Genomic DNA, 21,989 nt, shown 5'->3' on the forward strand with positions numbered 1-21,989 from the left:
CCAGAGCTATTACACAAAGAAACCCTGTCTTGAAAAACAAACAAACAAACAAACAAACAAAAACAAAACAAAAAGAAAAAGAGGAGGAGGAGGAGGAGAAAGAAGAGGAAGAAGGGAGGAGGGGGAAAAGAAAAAAAGGAAGAAGAGAAGAAGGAGGAAAAGAAAAACCATTAGTCAATAAGAGAGAAAATATTATAGAAGTCTGTGAAACATATATTACCGAGACTACATTATTACACTGTCAGGCCAAGTGTGCAGATCACTTGGACTGGCTGTACATGGACTCAGGGTAAGAATGTTGTACACAGAGATTCTTGGTTTATTTTTTTTAATCCTTACAATCCAGTAACTCAGAACAGAGTAAATATACAGAAAAGATTAAAAATGAAGATCTGGATGTGGTGAAAGTGAAACCAGAAGAGAAAAATGAGGTGTGGCTTTCGGGGGCGTGGCTTTCGGGGGCGTGGCTTTCAGGGAGGCTGACAGGAGGTGAAGCTTCAGGTTGAAATGAGCCGCGTCTTGTAAGAAACGTGTCACAGTGGAATCCACAGAAGCCATTAGTGGATAAGCTTCCCTGCCAACCAGTGGAAATGGCCAATGCAAATAATCCTTCAGTATCTCTGATGGGTAACTAGAGTAACTATGTCCTTAAAAAGGTGTCCATAGTGCTGACATCAAGAAGACTCAATAGGGGTGTGTGTGTGTGTGTGTGTGTGTGTGTGTACATACATACATAGATGTACACACACACATTCACACACAGATTCCTGGCTGGCCTGGAACTTGCTATGTAGACCAGACTTGCCTTGAACTAGCAGAGATCCAACTACCTTTGCCCATTAAGTGCCAGGATTAAAGGTGTACACCAAGTTAGAACTTTTTTTCATACACATTAAAAGTTCATGAGGATTGTGGACTGGGGGCAGGTAGGGATAGGAACAGGAGGGATCAAGTCAGGGGGTGGAGGGAGAGACTACTGGGGGAGACAACTGCAATTGAGGGGCACTGCAGTGGTGAGGTAGAAACCTAGTGCGCTAGAATCTGTCTGGGATTTACAGAGGTGATGCTAGAGAACACTCTTCGTAGTGGGAGATACGGAACCATCTTCTGTGACCAGGCAAGGCTTCTAGTGAAGGGGCTGGGGCACCAACTCAGCCACAAAACCTTCAAAGTATAGTTTGTTCTGCCTACAAAATGCGCTGGGGTAAAGGTAGTGCAGAACTTGTAAAAGCAGTCAACCAATAACTGGCCCAACCTGAGACCCACTCCACAAGAGGTGGCCCACACCTGACATTGCCTGGAGGGCCAGGAATCAGAGGCTGGATAGCCCAGAGATCTAGGATAAAACCAAATATGAATAGCCATTTTAAAAAAGGCAATAAAATGATTTGTAATGATATTCTGCTATACTCATAGACCGTAACCTAGCCCAGTCATCATCAGAGAGGCTTCACCTAGCACAGATGGGAGCAGATGCACAGACCCACAGAAGAGCATTAGGCAGAGCTTGGAGGAGAAAGGATTATAGAAGCCAGACGGGTTGAGGACCACAAGAGAACTCACACAGTTAACTAACCAGAACTCATAGGGCTCACAGAGACTGAACCAACAGCCAAGGAGCCTGTGTGATCTGAGTCCTCTGCATCTATGTTATGGTTGTATAGCTTGGTGTTCTTGGGGGACTCCCAACAGTGGGAGTGGGGGCTGTCTCTGACTCTTTTGCCTGCTCTTACTGGGTTGCCTCATCCAGCCTTGATATGAGGGGGAGGAGGCATGTCTATTCTTATTGTAACCTGTTATGCCATGTTTGGTTGATGTGCCAGGGAGGGCTGATCTTTTCTGAAAGGAAATGGAAGAGGAGTGAACTAGGGAAGAGAAGTGGAGGTTTAGAGGAAGAGGGACTGGGAGGAGAGGAGAGAGGGGAAACTACAGCTGGGTACAGTACCTGAGAAAAATGAAATAAAATTTGGCTATACAAAAAAGAAGGAGGAGAGGAAGAAGGAGGAATTGTTGTTCATGATGAACCAGGTGTGGTGGCACATGCCTTTAATTCCAGCATTCAGGAGGCAGAGGCAGATGGATCTCTGAGTTTGAGGCCAACCTGGTCTACGGAGTAAGTTCCAGGACATTCAGGATACACAGAGATGCCTGTCTTGAGAAGACAAACAAACACTGAGTTCACAATGGTAACTGGGGAGGCCACTAGTGCAGCACCACCTTTTATGCTGTTTCACATTTTTATTTACCACAAGTATTGTTCTCTTATGATTAGAGCTTACTGTTTCTTTAAAGCAGGGTCTTCCTGACATAAGTCAGGCTGCCTTAAAACCCCAATCCTCCTCCCTCTTTCTCCTAAGCACTGGAGCCATGCGTGTCCATGATGCCAAGCAATGATTAGAATTCAAAAGCAGCAAAAGCTAAGCTAAGAAGGTTTTGCTAGAGGAACTGAACTCTCAGTGTCTTTCCTAGAAAACCAAGTCGCAGAAGAACAGAAAGAAAACAGTCAGCTTTTCAATCTGCCCCGAATATGAACAATTTCTGCCAGAGCTCAGACAAAAATTACTAAAAGAAAACAAATATAATCACTTATGCTTTAAAATGAGAATCCCTTTAGAATAATTAAAATAATGACAATACCTGGCCACTAACTCTGGAAATTCCTTTGTAATCTGCTTTATTACATAAACAATAAACCATTCATCCTCAATGTTATCTCCAAACTTTGTCATGCCGTACATATGAGCAGGAACACCTCCTGTAAACAAGAGAGAAGTGACTGTGAGCCAGGCAAGTGTGTCCCTGCAAGGAAAAACATACTTAACACTTGTTTACCATGGCTAAATTGCAAGGATTACTCTGGGAGCTGGGGTTGCAATTCTGAGCAAGATATGAGGAGTCTGGGTCTCAAAAAAGGAACAGAAAACCAAACCGTCTTTAAAAACCCACTAACGGTTGTGTGAACATAGAGGAGGCTCCTGCTTCATTTTGTACGGTAATAACAGCGGAAGAACAATCAGAGATGGACTTTCCAGAAAGGAGAGCATGGCCAGAGGCATGGAGTTACAGGAGATAAGGGAGTGTCACAGGATATAAGGATTCTGTTTCGGTGGAACAGAACCTCTCAAATAGGTGCACCCTAAGTACACAGATGCTAAACATCACATTCTTAAACAACCAAAAGCCAAAAAGAAAATCACAGGAGAAGTGAAAAAATAGCTTGGAACAAATGAAAAATGAAAGTATTATATATGAAAATTCATATATAGCTTTGTGGGAAGCCACCCCCACATTCGCCGTTACAAGATGGCGCTGACAGCTGTGTTCTAAGTGGTAAACAAATAATCTGCGCATGTGCCAAGGGTAGTTCTCCACCCCATGTGCTCTGCCTTCCCCGTGACGACAACTCGGCCATGGGCTGCAGCCAATCAGGGAGTGATACGTCCTAGGCGAAGGATAACTCTCCTTAATAGGGACGGGGTTTCGCTTTTGCTTTGGGCTTGCTCTCTTGCTCCTAAAGATGTAAACAATAGAGCTCTTGCTCTGCGCTCTGGCGCTCTGGCTCCTAAAGATGTAAGCAATGGGGGGCTTGCACTCTTACTCCTGAAGATGTAAGCAATAAAGTTTTGCCGCAGAAGATTCTGGTTTGCTGTGTTCTTCCTGGCCGGTCGTGAACGCGTGTAAGATAGCTTAGCAAAAATCATTAAAGTAACAGTTTACAGTTATGTAAGATCTCAAACCAGCACTCCCACTTTAGGAAAGAAGAAAAACATCAAACAAAGCATAAACCTAGCAGGAGAAACAAGACAATCACAGCAGAGATAAATGAAACAAACTGAGGGTTGTTTTTTTAAATGGGAGAAGAGGTCAGTAAAATTACACTAAGAAGAGACAACTAAATTCAGATGTGAAAGAGGAGACATTATACTCTCTCTGTAGAGTATAAAAGGTTACAAGGGAATCTATGAATGTCTTTATTCCAAGAAATTGGGAAAGCTATAAGAAATGAAATTAATAAACCCCTAATTAAGGTCTTGATGCAATCAAGAAGAAGTAGAAAGTATTATCAGACTTATAACTATGATGGATATTGGATCAGCAATCAAAAGCCTCTATCTAACAGCTGAGCATAGTGGCACACACCCATAATCCTAGCGCTAGGGAGGCTGAGGCAGGAGGATTGTGAGTTTGAGGGCAGGCTGAGTTACAGCAGAGCCAAGTGATCTCTCTGAAACCATAAGCAAAATAAGTCCTTAAGTTGATTTTTCTCAGGTATTTTTTTTTTATCACAACACTGAAAAGATGACTAACCAGATTCAACAACACATTGAAAGGGGTTATAATACTACAGTCGATTGGGGTTTGTTCCCGTACGACAAAAATGGTTCAACATACAGAGTCAACCAACGTCTCAGTGGCTGCTCTCCCAGAGGATCTGGGTGCAATTTCTAGCACCCACATGGTGGCTCACAAACATTGGCGACCCCAGTTGCCTCTGTCTGAGGGCACTGTGTGAATGACCTGTACTGACATACGTATGTGCAAACACCCAAGCACATAAAATAAACAAAAAGTTAAGGAATCAATCGATGTAATGTACCGCATGAAGCTCAGAGAAATGCACTCCAAGGCACCACAGCAACCATGGCAAAAACCAAGCCAAAGAAACAGAGAACCAAAAGATGTGAGAGGAACAACCTCTCAACTTAGCTGCTTCACCAAATCCCCTATCTCTCCAGCTAGAGGAGCTCAGAGCAGAGTACGATTTTCATTTGCATTATATATCAGACTTCAACTGAAACCTCCCCCGCAGCCACAGGAAGCGAGTGGCACAGTCTAATCTGTGCTGTACCAAGGCACCTGCCAATGGTGTGTGGAGCTCAGGGAAGTTCAGAAGCTGGAGTCTCCCACACTGAGACCAAGCCCCTAGTATCTGGAGGTGCTGACACTAGGTCTTCCTGCTCTGTCCCTCACGGCACATAGCAAAGCAAGGACTGTAAATTTGAAATACTAATCATCTTGGGTAACATTCAGCAATGCCATCACATAGTGGAAAATTCAGGGTAAGCCTGGCTTTCTAAAAGATAATAGGTTGTTTTTGTTTGGAAACTGACTCTCACTCTGTGACCCGGGCTGGCCTCAAACTGGTGATTCTCCTGCCTTAGGCCGGAGTGCTAAGATGACAGGTGTGTGCCACCATACCTGTCTAATGGGCTCGTTTTATATGTGGCACATTAATTTGCTCATCTCCCTGTCAATAAACATTGCCTGTATCTAGAAAATAAAATTAGGGTTGGGGAAGTAGCTCAGTGGCAGACCAGTTGCTTAGCAACGCACAAGGCCCCAGGTTCAATGCCCAGTGGTGGAAAAAAGTTCAGTGACAGTAATACCACAGGAGAAACCGAGCGGCTGCTAGCCAAATCTAACACATTAGCACTGAAGTGTGAACAGGAATGGCGGGATCCAAAGATCCAAGGCTCCCGATCCTCAACAGTCACTCTGAGTCACTGAGTAAATACAGCCTGGCTGCACTCATTCATTTTCATAACGTTAGAAGACATGACAGAACAGATGACTGTATTTTGCTAGAGTTGGACGTAAGCACTGGTGACAGCAGTAAAGGACACCGGAAATGCTTCTGGGTGGCAACGGACAGTAACAAAACCCATTTAGTTGTTTTTATTGGCCAGACAAAGTCACTCTTGGATTCTCAGGAAAACAGCTACATGAAACAAAGCAACCTCCCACAGGCATCATGGAGATAAGTCCTGCGCAGAGAAAAAGAACTGTGACTAAGTCCCAAGCCTGGGCCTTCGCAGCACCAGCACTCACACTTAGGCACAGTGAGAGAGTCCATACCACAGCCACAGTCCCCGCATCCCTAGCCATAAAGATATTCTATAGAGTTAAAGTTAGGGGCTTGGCTATATGTGGGCAGACGTCAGTGGCTTTTAAGGTTATGGAACAAGTCTCTCAGAAGGAAGGCTTACTTTACCTTTTGCAGGCTTGTATTTGAGATTGAAAGGCTGATTCTGCCAGATATAAGGGACCAGTATGGGTGCGAACTGGGTCATTATCCGTTCAATGTACTTCTGAAGAATCTCTCTGTGCTCTTCTGTGCCTCTGGCTTTATCTGGTATCAGGAAGAGATGGTACTCCACAGCATCCTCTACCATTGCGAGCTTTCCACTGCCCTCCATTCTTCTCTAAAAATGGCCATCAAAGTTCAAGGGACATAAGCCACACAAAAGGAGAAATAACAGCATTCTCAGAATTCTTCTAGGTGACTACATTATTTCCCCCAAATTTGATACACACCTACCATCATGGTTCCGGCCTTTACCAGACACCACTTGATTTATCCTCTGAATAACAGACTTAAAACTATCTTCCTTAAAATTAAATTATGTGAACTGGAAACCTTGATATTATGGAGTAAATGAAAGTCCAACAACTCACTTCCCAAACCAAAGAAGTATGTGAGGATAAAAGTTAAAAATAGCTAGGTGTGCCTATGGTCTCAGCTGAGAGATCAAGGCAAAAGGATCACCTGGGTCCAGGATTTTGAGGCTAGGCTAGGTAACATAAGACGATCCTTTCTCACAAATAAATAAATGTTTGCCCTTCAGTCGGCAGCAGTGTGTGTAACACAGTTTGAAAACATTCCATTACTATCCATTATTCTCTCACACCTTCCAACCGTGCTTCAGTCGGTGGCATACTTTGGGCACTTTACTTTCTTGAGCTTTCTACTTAGTCGTGAAATGAAAGTGTTAGTCTGCCGTCTCTAAAACACCTTCCTTTAAAATTGTGTTACTAGGTGCGTTAAAAAGCAATGCCCCTTGCTCTACAGGGCTTCTATAGAAGATTTAAAAGTGCCAACACTTGCGTGTCGGAGTTTCGTCCCAAAATAATTGGTCATGGTTCCGGATGCCCACCTAACGCAGCAATTTAATTCCTAAGCTTACTTGGCTTTGCAATGAACCAATAAGGAACCTGCACCTTCTATGCAACTACCCACTCACCACTGTAAATTAGAATCGTGCTGCCTCTCACCCTGGCGGATCAAGGAAAAACTCTACCCACCCTCACCCTAAATCCAAGCAGGGCTCTTTATGTAGAATTTACAGAGTCAGAATTGGACTTGAGATCATGGGAATTAATGAAAAATGACATACCCGAGAGTACAGAAGAGGAGCCACCAGGAGCACTGTCCTGGCGCGGTATAGTGCTCCTTCACCAAACTAGACGCTCTTCTTCCACCTGACAAAAGTAAAGCGATCCCTTTCAATAGCTCTCTCGTGCGCCTCTGCTCTGGCACCTTTCCTTGGCTGCCTCTTCCAGCAGGACACTTGGTCAGAGGCGACCACCAACCGCCCAATCCCGGCCCATGCTGGGTCCTCGCGTTCGCTTGGGCCCTGATCCACGCCTGAACGCCTGCAAGTCGTGAGGCTCGGAACCCTGAGTATAGTCTCTAGTGCGCATCGGAGCCAATTTCCGAAAGACGCTGTACCTTCGTCACTTCCGCTCATGAGAGGAAGGAGGCAGGTCGGAAGACTATAGAGTGGGAACTCTGGGAGGTGGCGGTCCGGAATCTAAGCGACGGGGCGAGACGGGGCGAGACGGGGCCGGTAGGTGGCAGGAGGGGGCCGGGCCGGAGCCGGCGGGAGGGCCAGGCCCCGAGGCCCCCGCCCTGGCTTGCCCGCCCTGGCCGCAGAGGAGAAAAAGGAGGATGATCTCCAGATACACTCGGAAGGCCGTGCCGCAGAGCGTGGAGCTGTGAGTGGATTGCTCTGCTCGCCCAGCTTGGGCCGCCGGAGCTCAAGGGACCTTATAAGGCCCGTCCTCTCCTTTCCCGTCCCAGACATAGGGAGGGAAAATACTATCCCGGATTCTCACCTCCCAGCCCTGGTGGAAGCTGCCTTTTGTCTTTGGGTCACCAGCTTAGGGTGTGCCTTTGGGACTGTTAGGTCCTGAATTGAGGGAGTGCTGCATCCGTTGTTCCCACAGTGCTTTTGACCCCACTGAAGATAATAGCTTAAATGCTACAATAACGTTGAACGTGTCTAGTTCAGAACACCATGCAAAGCTGTTTGCTTGAATGCAATAGCGAAATCAGGTTGAGACCAACTTTGCACATCCTACAAATAAAGATCACAGGTCTAAAGGTTGTATCTAGAAGGTGGTGCAGCTCAGACGTACAAACCAAGGGTCAATCCGATTGTAAAGCCTGTTGTCAAGCAATTCACACATTGCCGTCACACCCCCTGCAAATAATGCTAAAAAGCAAGCACTTTGGTAGTTTAAAAACCTGCTTTGTACCCTTAGTAAAGTGTAACATAGAGCCTTATATCTACTGACTGGTACTTTGCAATTTCAAAAGAACCTGCAGTTTCTTGGTCCTTTCAGCAGTTCTGAAAGATTGCTGTAACTAGCTTCTGTTGCTCAGATAAAATTAGAAAGCTTCCACATCTGAACCCAATAGGGCCTGAACGTTTAAACCAAGTCCCATTGGTCCTCCTCATTGAAGTAAGCAATTTCAACAGCCATACACTTATTATGCATTCCAATAACATTCATTTAAAGTCACACCTGAGATTTTTAGATGGATACTTTTCTTGCCACTTAGCTTTTAGGAAATTTAACTAGATCTGGGCCTTCCTGTCTATGTATACAACTAAGATGTACAAGTATACCTAAAATGATGACGTAGGGCTGGTACATAATAGATCCTCAATAAGTGATAGCACTACTTTCTTCTTCCCGCCTTTACTTGGTAAAAGAGCCATACAAAGAAGAGAACCTCTCCTTGCTTTTCAGAAGCATGTTATCTATTAAGGAATATGTTATTTGCACAACAGCAAATCAGATAATAAGCTCCTTAGGGAATAAAACTAAGAAATAATCATTTCCCCAAAGTGAGAAGGATTTAACTTAAAATCTGCTTTTAATTTTTAAAATTCCATTTAGTGTATCATGCACATGCGCGTGCACCATAGCACACATTTGTTTTTTTGATTTTTTTTTTTTTTTTTTTTTTTTTGGTTTTTTGAGACAGGGTTTCTCTGCGCAGTCCTGGCTGTCCTGGAACTCACTCTTTAGACCATGCTGGTCTTGAACTCAGAAATCCACCTGCCTCTGCCTCCCAAGTGCTGGGATTACAGGTGTGCGCCACCACTGCCCGGCCCATAGCACACATTTGGAGGTTAGTAGACAGCTTCCAAGAGTCACTCATTCCATTATGTGAGTCTTGTTGATTGAACTCAGGTCATGAGGCTTGGTGGCAAGTACCTTTATTTACTGGGCCATCTTATCAGCCCCAGATTTGCTTTTATAATTATTTCTAACCAGAGATGTTAAAAATACATGTTGTATGAAGACACTCTGGATAGGCATCTCCTGAGCTGAAATTTCTGACCCTGTGTATTGTACTACTTGTTCTTGATGCTGTTTTTTATAGTTCCTAAAAATAGCCTTTCCCAAAGGGAATCATAATAGAGTGAGCAATGAGGATTAAATGCATAGAAATGATAGTGTATTTAAATGAATGTTTAATGTTAGCTGTTACAGAGCCCATCCATTTTGAAGTAGTAGCATTCTTTAGCAGTTACTAGTTATAGATGTTAAAAAGGGGTTAGCAAGGTTGATTGTCTCAGTGTAGTCTCCCACACCCTTTTTTGGTTCTGAGAAATGAACTTAGTACCTCAGATATGCTAGGAAGTACCACTGCTAAGCTATATTTCCAGCCTTGACTTTCATTTAAAATTTGTATTTACACATATAAGCAAGGTGTGAGGTTTGTGTGTGTGTGTGACCACCTCAAAATGTAAAACATTCATAATTTTTTAATCATCTACCTGCTGGGCACTACTCCTCTGGAGTCTATTTTCTGCTGGGGCTTGTCTGCTGGAATAAACAATACATTAGTTATTCTATCTTCCAGACATAGTTATCTAGAGCAGGCATTGTTTCCCCACAAAATTGTCTAGTCAGACATACCCAGGAGACAAGGTAGGTTAAACAGAGGCTTACAAGTTTCTCTGCCCACACATCATGAATCCCTAGTGCATGCGTTTCACTTAAAACAGAATTAAATAACTGCTTATGATGTATGATTAGCTAAGTGAGAGTCAGTGTTAAATCTAAGTGGTCTGGCTCCAAACATTCTCAGTGGAGGTGAGCATTCCGAGATTTTACTGAATTGTATTGTATTTATTTGTAAAGTTAAGAATGTACGCTTGAATTTTTTTCTCTAGTGGTAGACATGATTTAAAAGTATATGGTAGGGCTGAAAAGGTGGCTCAAAAGTTAAGAATACTTATTGTTCTTGTCGAGGATCTGAGTTTAGTTCCAAACAGGGGCTCACAGTTGCCTGTAACTCAAAGTCCAGATCTGACATCCTTTGTGCATGTGGTACATATGAAGCATAGACACCTACACATGATTTTTTTAAAAAATGTTAAAGTATGTTCACTAGGGGCTAACAAGATGGTTAGCATGTAAAAGTACTTGCCACCAAGGCTGACAACCAAGTTCAGTTTCAGGACTCACAAAGTGGAAGGAGAGAACCAACTCTCACAGGTTGGTCGCAGTCTTCACATACACACCATGGCATGCGTGTACATGTACAATACTGTAAGTGTGACTTCTTTACAGGAAATGTAAAATATAAAGACAGCTTTATTATCCTTCCCAGGAAAGGACTAACAAAGCACGCTCTTAACCACCACCCCCTTCCAGAGCGACTGGATGACATTTCCTCTACCAACAACAGCCATGGAAAAGATACAAGTTCTCACAGGTACTGCCACACAGCATGCGTGCTTGCTTGTTGCACTTGCTAATGGCAAAGGGTTTGTTCATTCGGACCACACCTGTGCTCGTGAGACCAAACAAGAAATGTTATCTCTGTGAGAGCCTAAGGCTGGAGGCTTGCTGAAGCTTGGACTTGTAAAGCGCTCCCCCCCTTTGTGGTGTGTGTGTGTGTGTGTGTGTGTGTGTGTGTGTGTGTGAGAGAGAGAGAGAGAGAGAGAGAGAGAGAGAGAGAGAGAGAGAGAGAACACGCTTGTACAGACACCTGTAGGTGCACAGAGAGGCTAGAGTTCTCTGTGTGTGTGCATGTGCACGCATGCCACGAGCTGCCCATGGTGCTGAGAGATGAACTTGGGCCAACTTGTAAAATAGTTCATGCTCTAACTTTAGAGACAGCTCTGCAGCCCACCAGAAGTAATATGTAGCTAAGTAGGTAAATTAAAAAATGGATCAGATACGTGATTTTAATTCTGTTCCTGGCATTTATTAGTTGAGTACCATTGGGCAAGTGAAATACTGGATAATGAATAGAAAAATAATAATCAGAAGTTGGTGCTTTGGAAGCTAGTCAGTAAAAGTGACAAATCTTTAGTTGCTTTGACCAAGAAGAAAAGACACAGATGCCATCTTTTTTATGGTCTTGTGGCTCTAAATCAGACAAAGTATGTAAAGGTTCACGCAGTGCTGTCATACAGTGAGTGCAAAGTCAGTAATCATTGCAGTTACCAAGCAGGGGGCTCTGAGGAGCAGCGTGCTGTCATAGGAAAGACTGGAAAGGCAATATCTAGGGTCAAACCTGGGGATAAAGCTCAGATTCCGAGCAAGGCTGGAGAGATGGCTCAGAGGTTAAGAGCACTGACTGATCTTGCAGAGGTCCTGGGTTCAATTCGCAGCAACCACATGGTGGCTCACAACCATCTTTACTGAGATCTGATGCCCTCTTCTGGTGTGTCTGAAGACAGCTGCAGTGTACTCACATACATTAAATAAATAAATAAATCTTTTAAAAAAAAACAAAACAGAGATTCCTGGAGTTTTAAGGACAGTTAATTAGACCTGCACTGGCAGCCTACAGTGGCGTGGGTTAAATGACAGGCATTATTTAACACAGCTGACATCCATTCTATACAGAATCCTGGTTTTTACAGGGCGCTTGGATTCCAAGTTTACCTTTACCTCTACTGATATATTGTATACATGCTTACCACCTGATAAGTTGCTGAGTAAACATAAGAATTTTCTTTTTTTCTCCCCTTTTCTCAAATTGTCCATTTAGTGAATCTGACATCACCCAAGAATCACCCATTACATCAACTGACACTGGGAATTCGAATTCGCGTTCTGCTTTTCCAAGCTACGCAGGCACAGGGGTCTCAACAGAAGGCAGCTCCGACTTCTCTTGGGGATATGGTGTGAGTTGTCTGCTAATCGTTAGCCGCTGTTCTGGGGACTGAGGGACCATCATCCCGCCAGTCTCTGCCCCGTGTGCGTGCGTGCGTGCGTGCGTGCGTGTGTGTGTGCGTGTGTCTGTGTGTGTGTGTGTAGTGTGTACACGTGCGTGTGCGTGCGTGCGTGCGTGTGCGTGCGTGCGTGTGTGTGCGCGTGCGTGCGTGTGTGTGCGTGTGTCTGTGTGTGTGTGTGTAGTGTGTACACGTGTGTGTGCACACGAGTGTGTGTGTGCGCGTGTGTGTGTGCGTGCGTGTGTGTGGTGTGTACACGTGTGGATGTGTGTGTGTGCGTGTGCGTAGAAATATGCTTGCCTTGTAAACAAGTCTGGAGGTCAGAGGACAACATTAGGTGATTTTCTTGATCACTTTTTACCTTATTTACTTATTTATCTATATATTGTTTTTTGAGACTAGGTATTTTTGTGTAACTTCAGGTATCTTGAAATTCACTAAGTAGACTAGGCTGGCCTCAAACTCACAGAGATCCATACGCCACTTCCTCCCCAGCGCTGGAATTAAAGGCGGGCACCTCCATGCCCAGGTATTTTACTCAGCATCCATGCTTCAAGACAAGGTTCCACTAGGTAGCATTAGCTGTCTTGGAACTTGTTATAGAGACCAGACTGACCTCAGTCTCATAAAGACCTGCCTATCTCTTGCTCCTAAGTGCTGAGATTAAAAGCATGTGCCACTCTACATGGCTTATTTATTTTTTCAGTTTAATTTTAAAAGCATTGTGCATGCATGCATGCATATTATGTGTGGGTGGGGCTGGTACCACTGTCCGTGTGTGGAAGTCATAGGACCACTTTGTGAAGTCACTGGACTCAGGGTAAGGCTTGCAGGCTAGCATCTTAATCCACTGAGCCAACTGTCCAGCTCCAACCATAGTGATTTCATTTTATTATTTTAAGATTTATTTATTTTATGTATATGAGTACACTGTAGCTGTACAGGTAGTTGTGATCCTTCATGTGGTTGTTGGGAATTGAATTTTTAGGACCTCTGCTCGCTCCAGTCAACCCCGCTCACTCCAGTTGGTCCCGCTCTCTCTGGCCCAAAGATTTATTTATTATTATACATAAGTACACTATAGCTGTCTTCAGACACTCCAGATCTCATTATGGGTGGTTGTGAGCCACCATGTATTTGATGGGATTTGAACTCAGGACCTTTGGAAGAGCAGTCAGTGCTCTTACCCACTGAGCCATCTCGCCAGCCCTCCACCATATTGATTTTAAGCAATATAGTTAGCTGCTCTCTTTATAGAGAATCCTGATTGTTTTAAATCTATTGTTATTACCATTAATCACTTTCTAATAGTTTTTCATGTATCTATAGTTCCCTTAGTTACTATGCATGTGTGTACTATTTTGTAGTCTCCTTTTGTCATTTACCATTGTTAATGTTGATGTTTATTATTGCCTCCATATCTGCCAGCTAGAATAGTATATATACTAGTTCTTGGTGTTAACATATTGTAATATGATCATTCCCGTATTTATTGTTTGGGTTTTCAGGTTTTGTTAGTTTCTTCAAGGAATATTTTGAGTGTATCTATCTGTTGCAGTTGTTACTTTAGGGTGAGACTTTCATAGTTCAGTAGTCTAGTGAGGAGACTAACAAGGACGTAAGGTACAGAGAGTGACAAAGTGCTCTAGCATTGTGCTAAAACAGGATGTAACAAGGAGTATTTACTTAGACTCTAGAGTGTATCGTAGGCTGAGACTTAGGACTCAAGGGGTAATCATGTGAAGAAAGAGAAAAAGGGACTTTCAGACAGATAAATGTCGGGGCGGGGGGCTGGCAAAATGGCTCAGTGGTTAAATATCACTGGTACCAGAGTCTAGATCCCAGCACTCATATAACAAGTTGGATGCTCCCCCCAACCCCCAGTGCCTGTAATCTCAAGATTGCTGGTGCTTGCTGGCTCCCAGCCTAGCTGAGACTCAAGCCCCAGACTCGGGAAGAGATCCTGCCTCAGGAACAGGAGAGAAGAAAACCTAATGTGCTAGGCCATGCTGGCCTCACACAGACACATGTACCCTTAAAATAGAAGAGTCTGAAGAGGAGAAGAAACTAGCATTTTACAGGTAAACATTGTTGGAACTGAAGAGAAGGTGGGTGGGTAGATGAGATCTAAGATGGTGAATCTGGGGAGGACGTACAAATGATATGGAGCAGGTGAGCAGGACTCTATCTAAAGACCTCAGAGGTGGGGGCGGGCATCAAACTATCCCCGGTGAATTAATCTGATGCTTTATCAGGAGGGTTCAGTGAGCTGGCTAAACAGTCCCATCACCTCTGAGTTGTCATCAGTCTTCTTAGGTTCTAAGTGTTACGTACATGTTTCCTATCCCTTCCATTCCTTTCAGCATTTAGTGTACAGTGAACACATGAAAAATTACTTTAAAAATCCTTTTCTGTAAGTTGTCCTTACCACAAAAAGAAAAGAAACATCTGAAAATTCCTTGAGATATGAAAGCTTTCTAACTTAGCTTTCCTTTTATATAAACATGGTATCTCAAATGAACTTTTTTTTTTTCTTTTTTTTGGTTTTTCGAGACAGGGTTTCTCGGTGTAGCTCTGGCTGTCATGGAATTCATTCTGTAGACCAGGCTGGCCTCGAACATAGAAATCCTCCTGCCTCTGCCTCCTAAGTGCTGGGATTCAAGGCGTGCACCACCACCGCCTGACTTCAAATGAACTCTTTAGAACAAACCAAAATATGATTACTTTTATTTTTATTTTGCAGTGGTGGAGATTGAAATATTCCCTCCCCTCATGTGTATCTGTCTGTGTGTATGTATGTGCATGTGTGTGTCTGTCTGTTTGTGTATGCATGCATCTGTGCCTGTGAGTGTGTGTTTGTGTGTGTATCTGTGTCTGTATGTGTGTGTGTCTGTGTTGGGGACACACAACTATACAAATGCTATGGTATGAATGTAGAGTTCAGAAGACAACTTATGGGGGCTGGAAGGGTGGTCAGTGGATAAGAGCACTGGCTGTTGTGCAGAGGACCCAGTTTCAATTCCCACACAGCAGTTCATACCTGTCTGTCACACCAGTTCCAGGGGATCTGCCACTCTTGCATGCAAGCAAAACATCACATAAAAATAAATCAATCTTTTTTTTTAATTAAAAAAGAATGACAACTTGTGAGTACAAGTTGACTTAAATATAGAAACCTCAGTGGTATTATCTACTGGTACTCATTCTGTACAGATTTTTTTTTAATTAAAACTTATATAGAATTATAAAGAATTTGCCCAAAAAAAGCACACACCAAAGTTAGTCCGGCCCGAAGCATGTCCATCTCAGTGACTCGTAAGTACGTAAACAGACTTGGTGAGAATGCATGAAGTGGTGTAAAGCGCCAGGCCTTCAGAACTGCTCGTCTGACCGTAGAGAAGCTCACCGGCTGCAGTTAGAGCTCATCTAAGTGTTGGGCATGGCCTTGTTTGTTTGTTTGTTTCTAGGAACTTGACCAGAATGCCACTGAGAAAGTGCAGGCCATGTTTACAGCCATCGACGAGCTCCTGTATGAGCAGCAGCTGAGCGCACACACACAGGGCCTGCAGAAAGAGTGCCAGCAGTGGGCGGCCAGCTTCCCTCACCTCAGGTAGCACGCCTGCTTCCCAAACCTTCAGGAGCCCGAGGGGTTTTCTTCTTTGAGACAGAGTCTCACTGTGAAACATTGGCTGAGGAGGAGCTCACTCTGTAGCCCAGACTGGCCTTGGCCCACGAAGGTCCTCCTCTCTGTCTCCAGAGGGCTGGGACTTAAGGCTCACCTGGCCTAAGCATGTCTTTTGTTTTGCCTTATGATTTGGTTTTTCTTTGTTATTGGTTGGTTGGTTTTTGTTTTTTGAGGCAGGGTTTCTCTGTGTAGCTGTGACTGTCCTGGAATTCACTTTGTAGACCAGGCTGGCCTCGAACTCAAAATTCCACCTGCCTCTGCCTCCCGAGTGCTGGGATTAAAGGCGTACGCCACCACGCCCGGCTTGGTTTGTTTTTAATGTACAGGATTTTGATGAAATTATCAAAGCCATGTGTGTAAAGCCTCAGCTGAAAGAAAACTCAAGTTAGTACAAGTTTATTGGACCTCTCCTAACACCATGAAATTCTAATTGAACATTTTTTTTTTTTTTTTGGAGACAGGGCCTCACTGTGTATAACAGGCTGGCTTTCAACTCATTTATCTGCCTGCCTCTACCTCCTTGGTGCATGGGCCACCACATCTAGCTATGAGTAAAACTGTTTTTTGAATGTGCCTGTGTACGTATGACAAAAGATCTCAGGAAGCCCAGGTTGGCCTTGACATTTTTTAAAAAAATATTTTTCCTTAGGCTGGGTATGATGTCACATGCCTTTAGTCCCAGCATTTCAGAGTTAGGTAGATCTCTGTGAGTTTGGGGCCAACCTGATCTACATAGTAGTATCTAGGACAACCAGAGCTATATAGTGTAACCAGTCTCAAAAAAAAAAAACCTCCTTATATGTTATAAATGTTTTGCCAAAATGTATATAAATGTACTGTACATGTACCTGGTGCCCACGGAGCATGTCTGATCCTCTGAAACTGGAGTTAGATGCAGTTGTGAACTGCCATGTGGGTGTTGGAAACTGAGCCTGGTCCTCTGCAAGAGCAGAAAGTGCTTTTAACCTCTGAGATATACATCTCTCCAGACCCAAGCATTGTACTCTGCATTTGAGCTGATGATCTTGAACTCCAGATCTTCCTCTAGCCTCTACCTCCTGGGACTGCAGACATGAGCTATCATGTCACCAGCCAAGTAAAATAGATCAGTAGCTGGCTTTTGAGTGTCAGTCGGGACATTCCAGAGAACCTTTCTTTTGAAAGGTGTGTGTGGGTGAGCGTGTGGGGTATGTGCTGGGGATGAACCCAGAGCCTTGTCAAGCTAGGCAGGTTCTACCACTGCACTGCATCCCTGACTTTTCTTGGACGTGAAGTTCCTGGACGATGGCTTTCTCTTTTCCATAAATATTCTATCAAAGGGAAGAGCCATTCTTAACCAGCGTCCGGCCGAATCCAGGCTTTCCATGGAGAACCGTCAGACTTGTTGATAAAATGCTTAGCTTTTACATGCGTGCCAAGTGAAGGTACTTCACTCTGTGTTCTGTTTGAAGGATTCTGGGTAGGCAGATAATTACTCCGAGTGAAGGCTATGGATTGTACCCTCGATCCCCTTCTGCTGTGTCAGCTTCACATGAAGCAACCTTGTCTCAAGAAAGAGAGTCTACCATGTAAGTATTTTATGATGCAAGCACACCAGTCAGTCCTCTAACTTGCAGTAATGGCTCCTTTGGAAGGTTGGTGACACAGAAGAGCAAAGCCTAGGTTCTCAGATGTGTGTGCTAGTTGTGCTCTTTGACCACATTTTGTTCTTGGAGGTATCAGAGAAGTGTGTCCTGAGTAAAAGTGTTTTAGATCAGCGTAGCAGGTTACCATTAAATAAGGTTTACCAATGGCTAAAGTCTCTACAAAAATCCTATCAATTTGCCACATTGCATTAAAAAAGCTTCCAATAGATTTCCATTGCCTTTAAAATAAAATATAAAATGTATAAGCTGGCCTTGCCTGCAGCTCTATTACAGCAGCTGGCCCTGCCTGCAGCTCTATTACATGTCATTTTCTTGTCTCTCACTCAGCAATCTTCCCAATGCTGGCTGTTCCTCATATCTTAAATACGTTAAGATTGCGTTGGTCTACTTTCAGTTCTGGAAGTGTTCTTAGACTGGGAGGAAGCCACACATAAGCAATTTAGTAATTATCTGTATGTCAGACTGACACACACTACAATGCCTGGGATACCACTGACATTCTTCAACTTCCTTTATGTTTTTTTTTTAATCTAAATGAGAAAATAACATGTTTTCATGATAATAGAATACACCAAAAAGCAGACTAATGTATAAATTGAGATTAAAGTTGTCTTCAACATAAATGGTAGTGTGTAGGTCAAAATGGTAGCCCAGGAAGTTAAAGCATAAGCCAGAAAAGAAGGAGAGTAGGAAGGAAGGAGAGAAGGAAGGAAAGAAGGAAGGAAAGATGAAAAGTTGAGTCTGCAGGGATAAAACTATGCATTCTTCTGCTTCAGGTTAATTTAAGAGTTGTGTCTAGATAGGGTTTCACTATGGCCCTGTCTGACTTATAATTCACTATAGAGAGCAAGATAGTCTCAAATTCACAGAGATCCACCTGCCTCTGCTTCTTAGATGCTGGGATTAAAGGCGTATTCCATGATACCCAACTATATTTATTATAAATACAAATTCCAACAGCGTCTGTTGATAGCAATGCTGTGGGGGAACTAGATCCCACCTCCTAGGTAACAACATCAGCCCTTACCATGGTGTGCACAGAACAGCAGCCCTACAGTGAAGCACAGGGCAAACTTCCACAACACTGGCTTTACAGTGACTTCTAGGACATAATATAGGCAACATCAAAACTAGTCAAATTCCTGAATGCAGATAATGACCAGAAGGAGAGAATAGGATAAAGGATAAAGTGTTGGCAAAGCTAGAAGGACATCCAACAGCGCAAAGCTAAAAACAGCCTAACTGAAGGTGGGCAGAGGATATAAATGGACAGTTCTCTAAACGCATGTGAATGGCCATCAGGTGTGTGAAAAGACGCTCTGTGTTATCATCAGAAAAGAACTGCAACTCAGAGCCAGGCAGTATCACCTAGCATGCCAAGGTACTGAGTCTGATACCCCTGACACTGGAAAAAAATTAGAATAATTTAGGAAAGTATTACCAGGACAAAGAGGACTTGTTCCAAAAGTTATGTTACTTGTTGTGTGGGAGCTATTTTAATATGTCATTAATACTGCTTTTTCTTCCCTTGCCAAGATTTGGTATAAGGGGAAAGAAGTTACATTTTTCATCTTCTTATAAACCATCCCCCACCATCAAAGCCTCCGGCTTGTGTGCAGTTGGAGGAGAGGAGGCAGACTGTATAATCTTTTCTGAAGGGGTAATCGAGGAGTACCTAGCTTTTGACCACACGGATATGTGAGTACTGCCTTTTAAGATTTTACTCTGGTTTATGTATTAGCAGCTACTTTTTTTGAAACTGCACTATTGATATCACCTATAAGTAGATTTGTAACAATTTGGACTCTGTTTCCAGTTAGCTCCAACATACAGAGCTCCCACACACCAAGAGTCCCTCCATACCTTCCTCCTTCACTTACATTTTGCCTTTTCCTACAAACAAAGATTTTTAAATGACTAATTTTATCTACCTAATTTGATTTTATCCTTTTACAAATTATCACCAGTGGAAACAGAAACATCAAAGAGTAGTTGAAGAGATGTGAACTTTGTTTACTTAAAATAAACTTTCTTACTTTGTTATTCTAGTTTCAAGACAGTATTTCACTCTGTAGTCTTGGCTGGCCTTGAACTCATAGAAATCCACCTTCCTCTGCCTTCTAAATTCGAGGGCTAAAGATGTGCGCCACCATGGCCATCTAATTCTTACTGTAAAAGGATACATAGTTGATCAGTTAATAATGTTTATTAATATCTACTTGTATTCTGATAGTAGACATAGATCAGATGTTACCTGGAGATGGGACAGGTGAGACCCAGAGTGCTTAAGTGACCTGTCTGAGGCAAAGTTAAGCCAAAACCTCATTCAGCTGCTAACCTCAGCGCTTTCACCATGCCGCATGCTACCTGTCTGAAATGTAAACTGCTTGTCTAAGTCTTTAAAAGTTGTAGAATTACTGAGATGTGGCTCAATTGGTAAATTGTCTTCCTAACAAATGCAAAGCTCTGGGTTCAGTCCCTAGCATCCGGGAAACTGGGAAGAGTGGCTCTTGCCTGTAATCCCAGTAGTCAGAGGTAGTAATAGAATCAGAGGTTCCATCCTCAGCTACAGAGGAGATTAAAGACAAGTCTGGGCTATGTAAGACTCTGTCTCAGAAAAAAAAAAAGAAAAAGGCCTAAGGAGATGGCTCGGTGGGTAAAGTGCATGTCATACAAACCTGACAGACTGATTCAGATCCTTAGGACCCACAGAAGCTTAATGCAGTAGCACAGATGACTGTCAGTCCAGATTTTTTTTGTACAGGGAATTGAGAGGCAGAGCCGAGACAATCTCCAAAAGCTGATGGAGCAATTAGCATGGTATACCTACTAGTGAACAAGAGAAATCCCATCTCAAAAAAGACAGATGGCAAAGACTGATACCTAAGGTTGTCCTCTACTTGTGTACCATGGCATGCACACATCCACATTCACACTCACACACACACATACACACACACACACACACACACACACACACACACGCATAGCACACACAAAAATAGTTAATGGGGAATGACCCCTTATTTAAAACAATAATATTTCCGGAACCAATAGTTATAACAGCATATCTGGAAGTGCCTGCATGGTGTTAGGCTGTGGGGTTGCCTCTGGTGATTGTGTCATATGCTTATAGACATCTCTTCTTCCTGTGGTATTTTCTACAGCCATGTCCACTCCTGTGCTCACTGCTGTGCACACTGCCCTACAGCCAGCAAACAGGCAGACTGCTGTACCACACACCACTGAGCTAGCTCTGTGTGTGAGGGGATTGGAATTAGTGTGTTTGATTTTTCCAGAGACCCCCTCCTTCCCTGGTCTTTCTCATCTACTTCTGTCTGGTTTTTCTCAAATCAAAAGTCTGCCCCTTTGGTCCTTCCTCCTAAGTTATGAAGAATGAAGCTGACTGACTGACTTAAAATGTGATACAAATGGCGGGCATGTGCCCCTAGGGCACCTTGCCTTTGTTCTGATGAGAGTAAACCGAAGTGAGTCTTCAGGTAATGTGGGCAAGACTTTGAAAGTTCAGCAGCCTTATTAGATATGTTACCAAAATATATTCTTGTAAAGTGACACAATAGGTGGACCTTTAGAATGTTACTAACTAAAGTTGGCCTTCTAGAACAGGCCTGTAATCACAGTTATTCAGGAAACGGAGCCGAGGAGAGTCACAGGTTCAAAGCCAGCCTGAGTTATAAAGTGAGATCAGGCCAGCTTATACAACTTGGGGAGACACTGCCTCAAAATAAAAAGTTAAAAGGCTAGCGCTATATATCTCAGTGGTAAAAAAAAAAAAAAACTTGCCCAACATGCAGAAGATCTTGGGCTGAAACTCCAGAACCATGGGGGAAAATGTTGCAAACTGAAGATATTGATGTTCACACATAAATGAGAATGCCTGCAGGAAATGAGTATATGTGATAGCTTTAGCAAGCAGCTTCTAACAAATAGAGACACCTCCAGGAAAAAGTCACATTCCTAATTTAATCTTTCTACAGTTTTTTTGTTTTTGTTTTTCGAGACAGGGTTTCTCTGTGTAGCCCTGGTTGTTCTGGAACTCACTTTGTAGACCAGGCTGGCCTTGAACTCAGAAATCCACCTGCCTCTGCCTCCCAAGTGCCGGGATTAAAGGTGTGCGCCATCACTGCCCAGCCCCTTTCTACAAATATAAATTTAAATTTAAATATAAATTTCACACATAAAATTTGTATTATCTGATCAAATCATATAGGTTCAATGAATATGGAAGTGTTTGTTTGTTTGTGACAAGGGCTCACTATATAGCCCTTTCTGGCCTGGAACTTGATATATAGACAGTGTTGGCTTTGAACTCACAAAGATCCACCTTCCTTCCCAGTGCTGGAATTAAAATTATGTGCCACTATTTTA

At 43.2% G+C, this 21,989-nt stretch overlaps 2 protein-coding genes across 22 annotated transcripts in view; one reads left to right on the top strand and one right to left on the bottom strand.

Annotated features, from left to right (window-relative positions):
* Positions 1 to 7,503, bottom strand: part of Ecd (ecdysoneless cell cycle regulator) — a 28,263-nt gene extending 20,760 nt beyond the window's left edge. Inside the window, exons 1-3 of the mRNA NM_027475.3 lie at positions 7,176 to 7,503; positions 5,993 to 6,203; positions 2,638 to 2,755 (exon numbers count right to left, since the gene is read on the bottom strand). Of these exons, the coding sequence (NP_081751.1) occupies positions 2,638 to 2,755; positions 5,993 to 6,197 (323 nt within the window). The 5' untranslated portion in view covers positions 6,198 to 6,203; positions 7,176 to 7,503. The remainder of the gene's footprint in view (positions 1 to 2,637; positions 2,756 to 5,992; positions 6,204 to 7,175) is intronic.
* Positions 7,504 to 7,539: 36 nt separating this feature from the next.
* Fam149b (family with sequence similarity 149, member B) overlaps positions 7,540 to 21,989 on the top strand; it is a 35,334-nt gene continuing 20,884 nt past the window's right edge. For 6 of the 21 annotated variants that reach the window (XR_001781074.1, XR_001781076.1, XR_001781075.1 and 3 more), the window contains exons 1-6: positions 7,549 to 7,776; positions 10,694 to 10,798; positions 12,086 to 12,221; positions 15,737 to 15,879; positions 17,406 to 17,522; positions 19,137 to 19,298. Coding sequence is in view for 15 of the 21 variants with exons in the window: in XM_006518328.1 (XP_006518391.1) it covers positions 7,730 to 7,776; positions 10,694 to 10,798; positions 12,086 to 12,221; positions 15,737 to 15,879; positions 17,406 to 17,522; positions 19,137 to 19,298 (710 nt within the window). In the remaining 6 variants the exon portion in view is untranslated. Of the gene's footprint in view, positions 7,777 to 10,693; positions 10,799 to 12,085; positions 12,222 to 15,736; positions 15,880 to 17,405; positions 17,523 to 19,136; positions 19,299 to 21,989 lie in introns of those variants that run through there. The other 15 variants (NM_001024512.2, NM_001360364.1, NM_001177633.1 and 12 more) reach the window with 11 other exon arrangements.

The sequence above is a fragment of the Mus musculus genome, chromosome 14 (assembly GCF_000001635.26).
Source record: "Mus musculus strain C57BL/6J chromosome 14, GRCm38.p6 C57BL/6J".
Classification (NCBI taxonomy): Eukaryota; Metazoa; Chordata; class Mammalia; order Rodentia; family Muridae; genus Mus; species Mus musculus.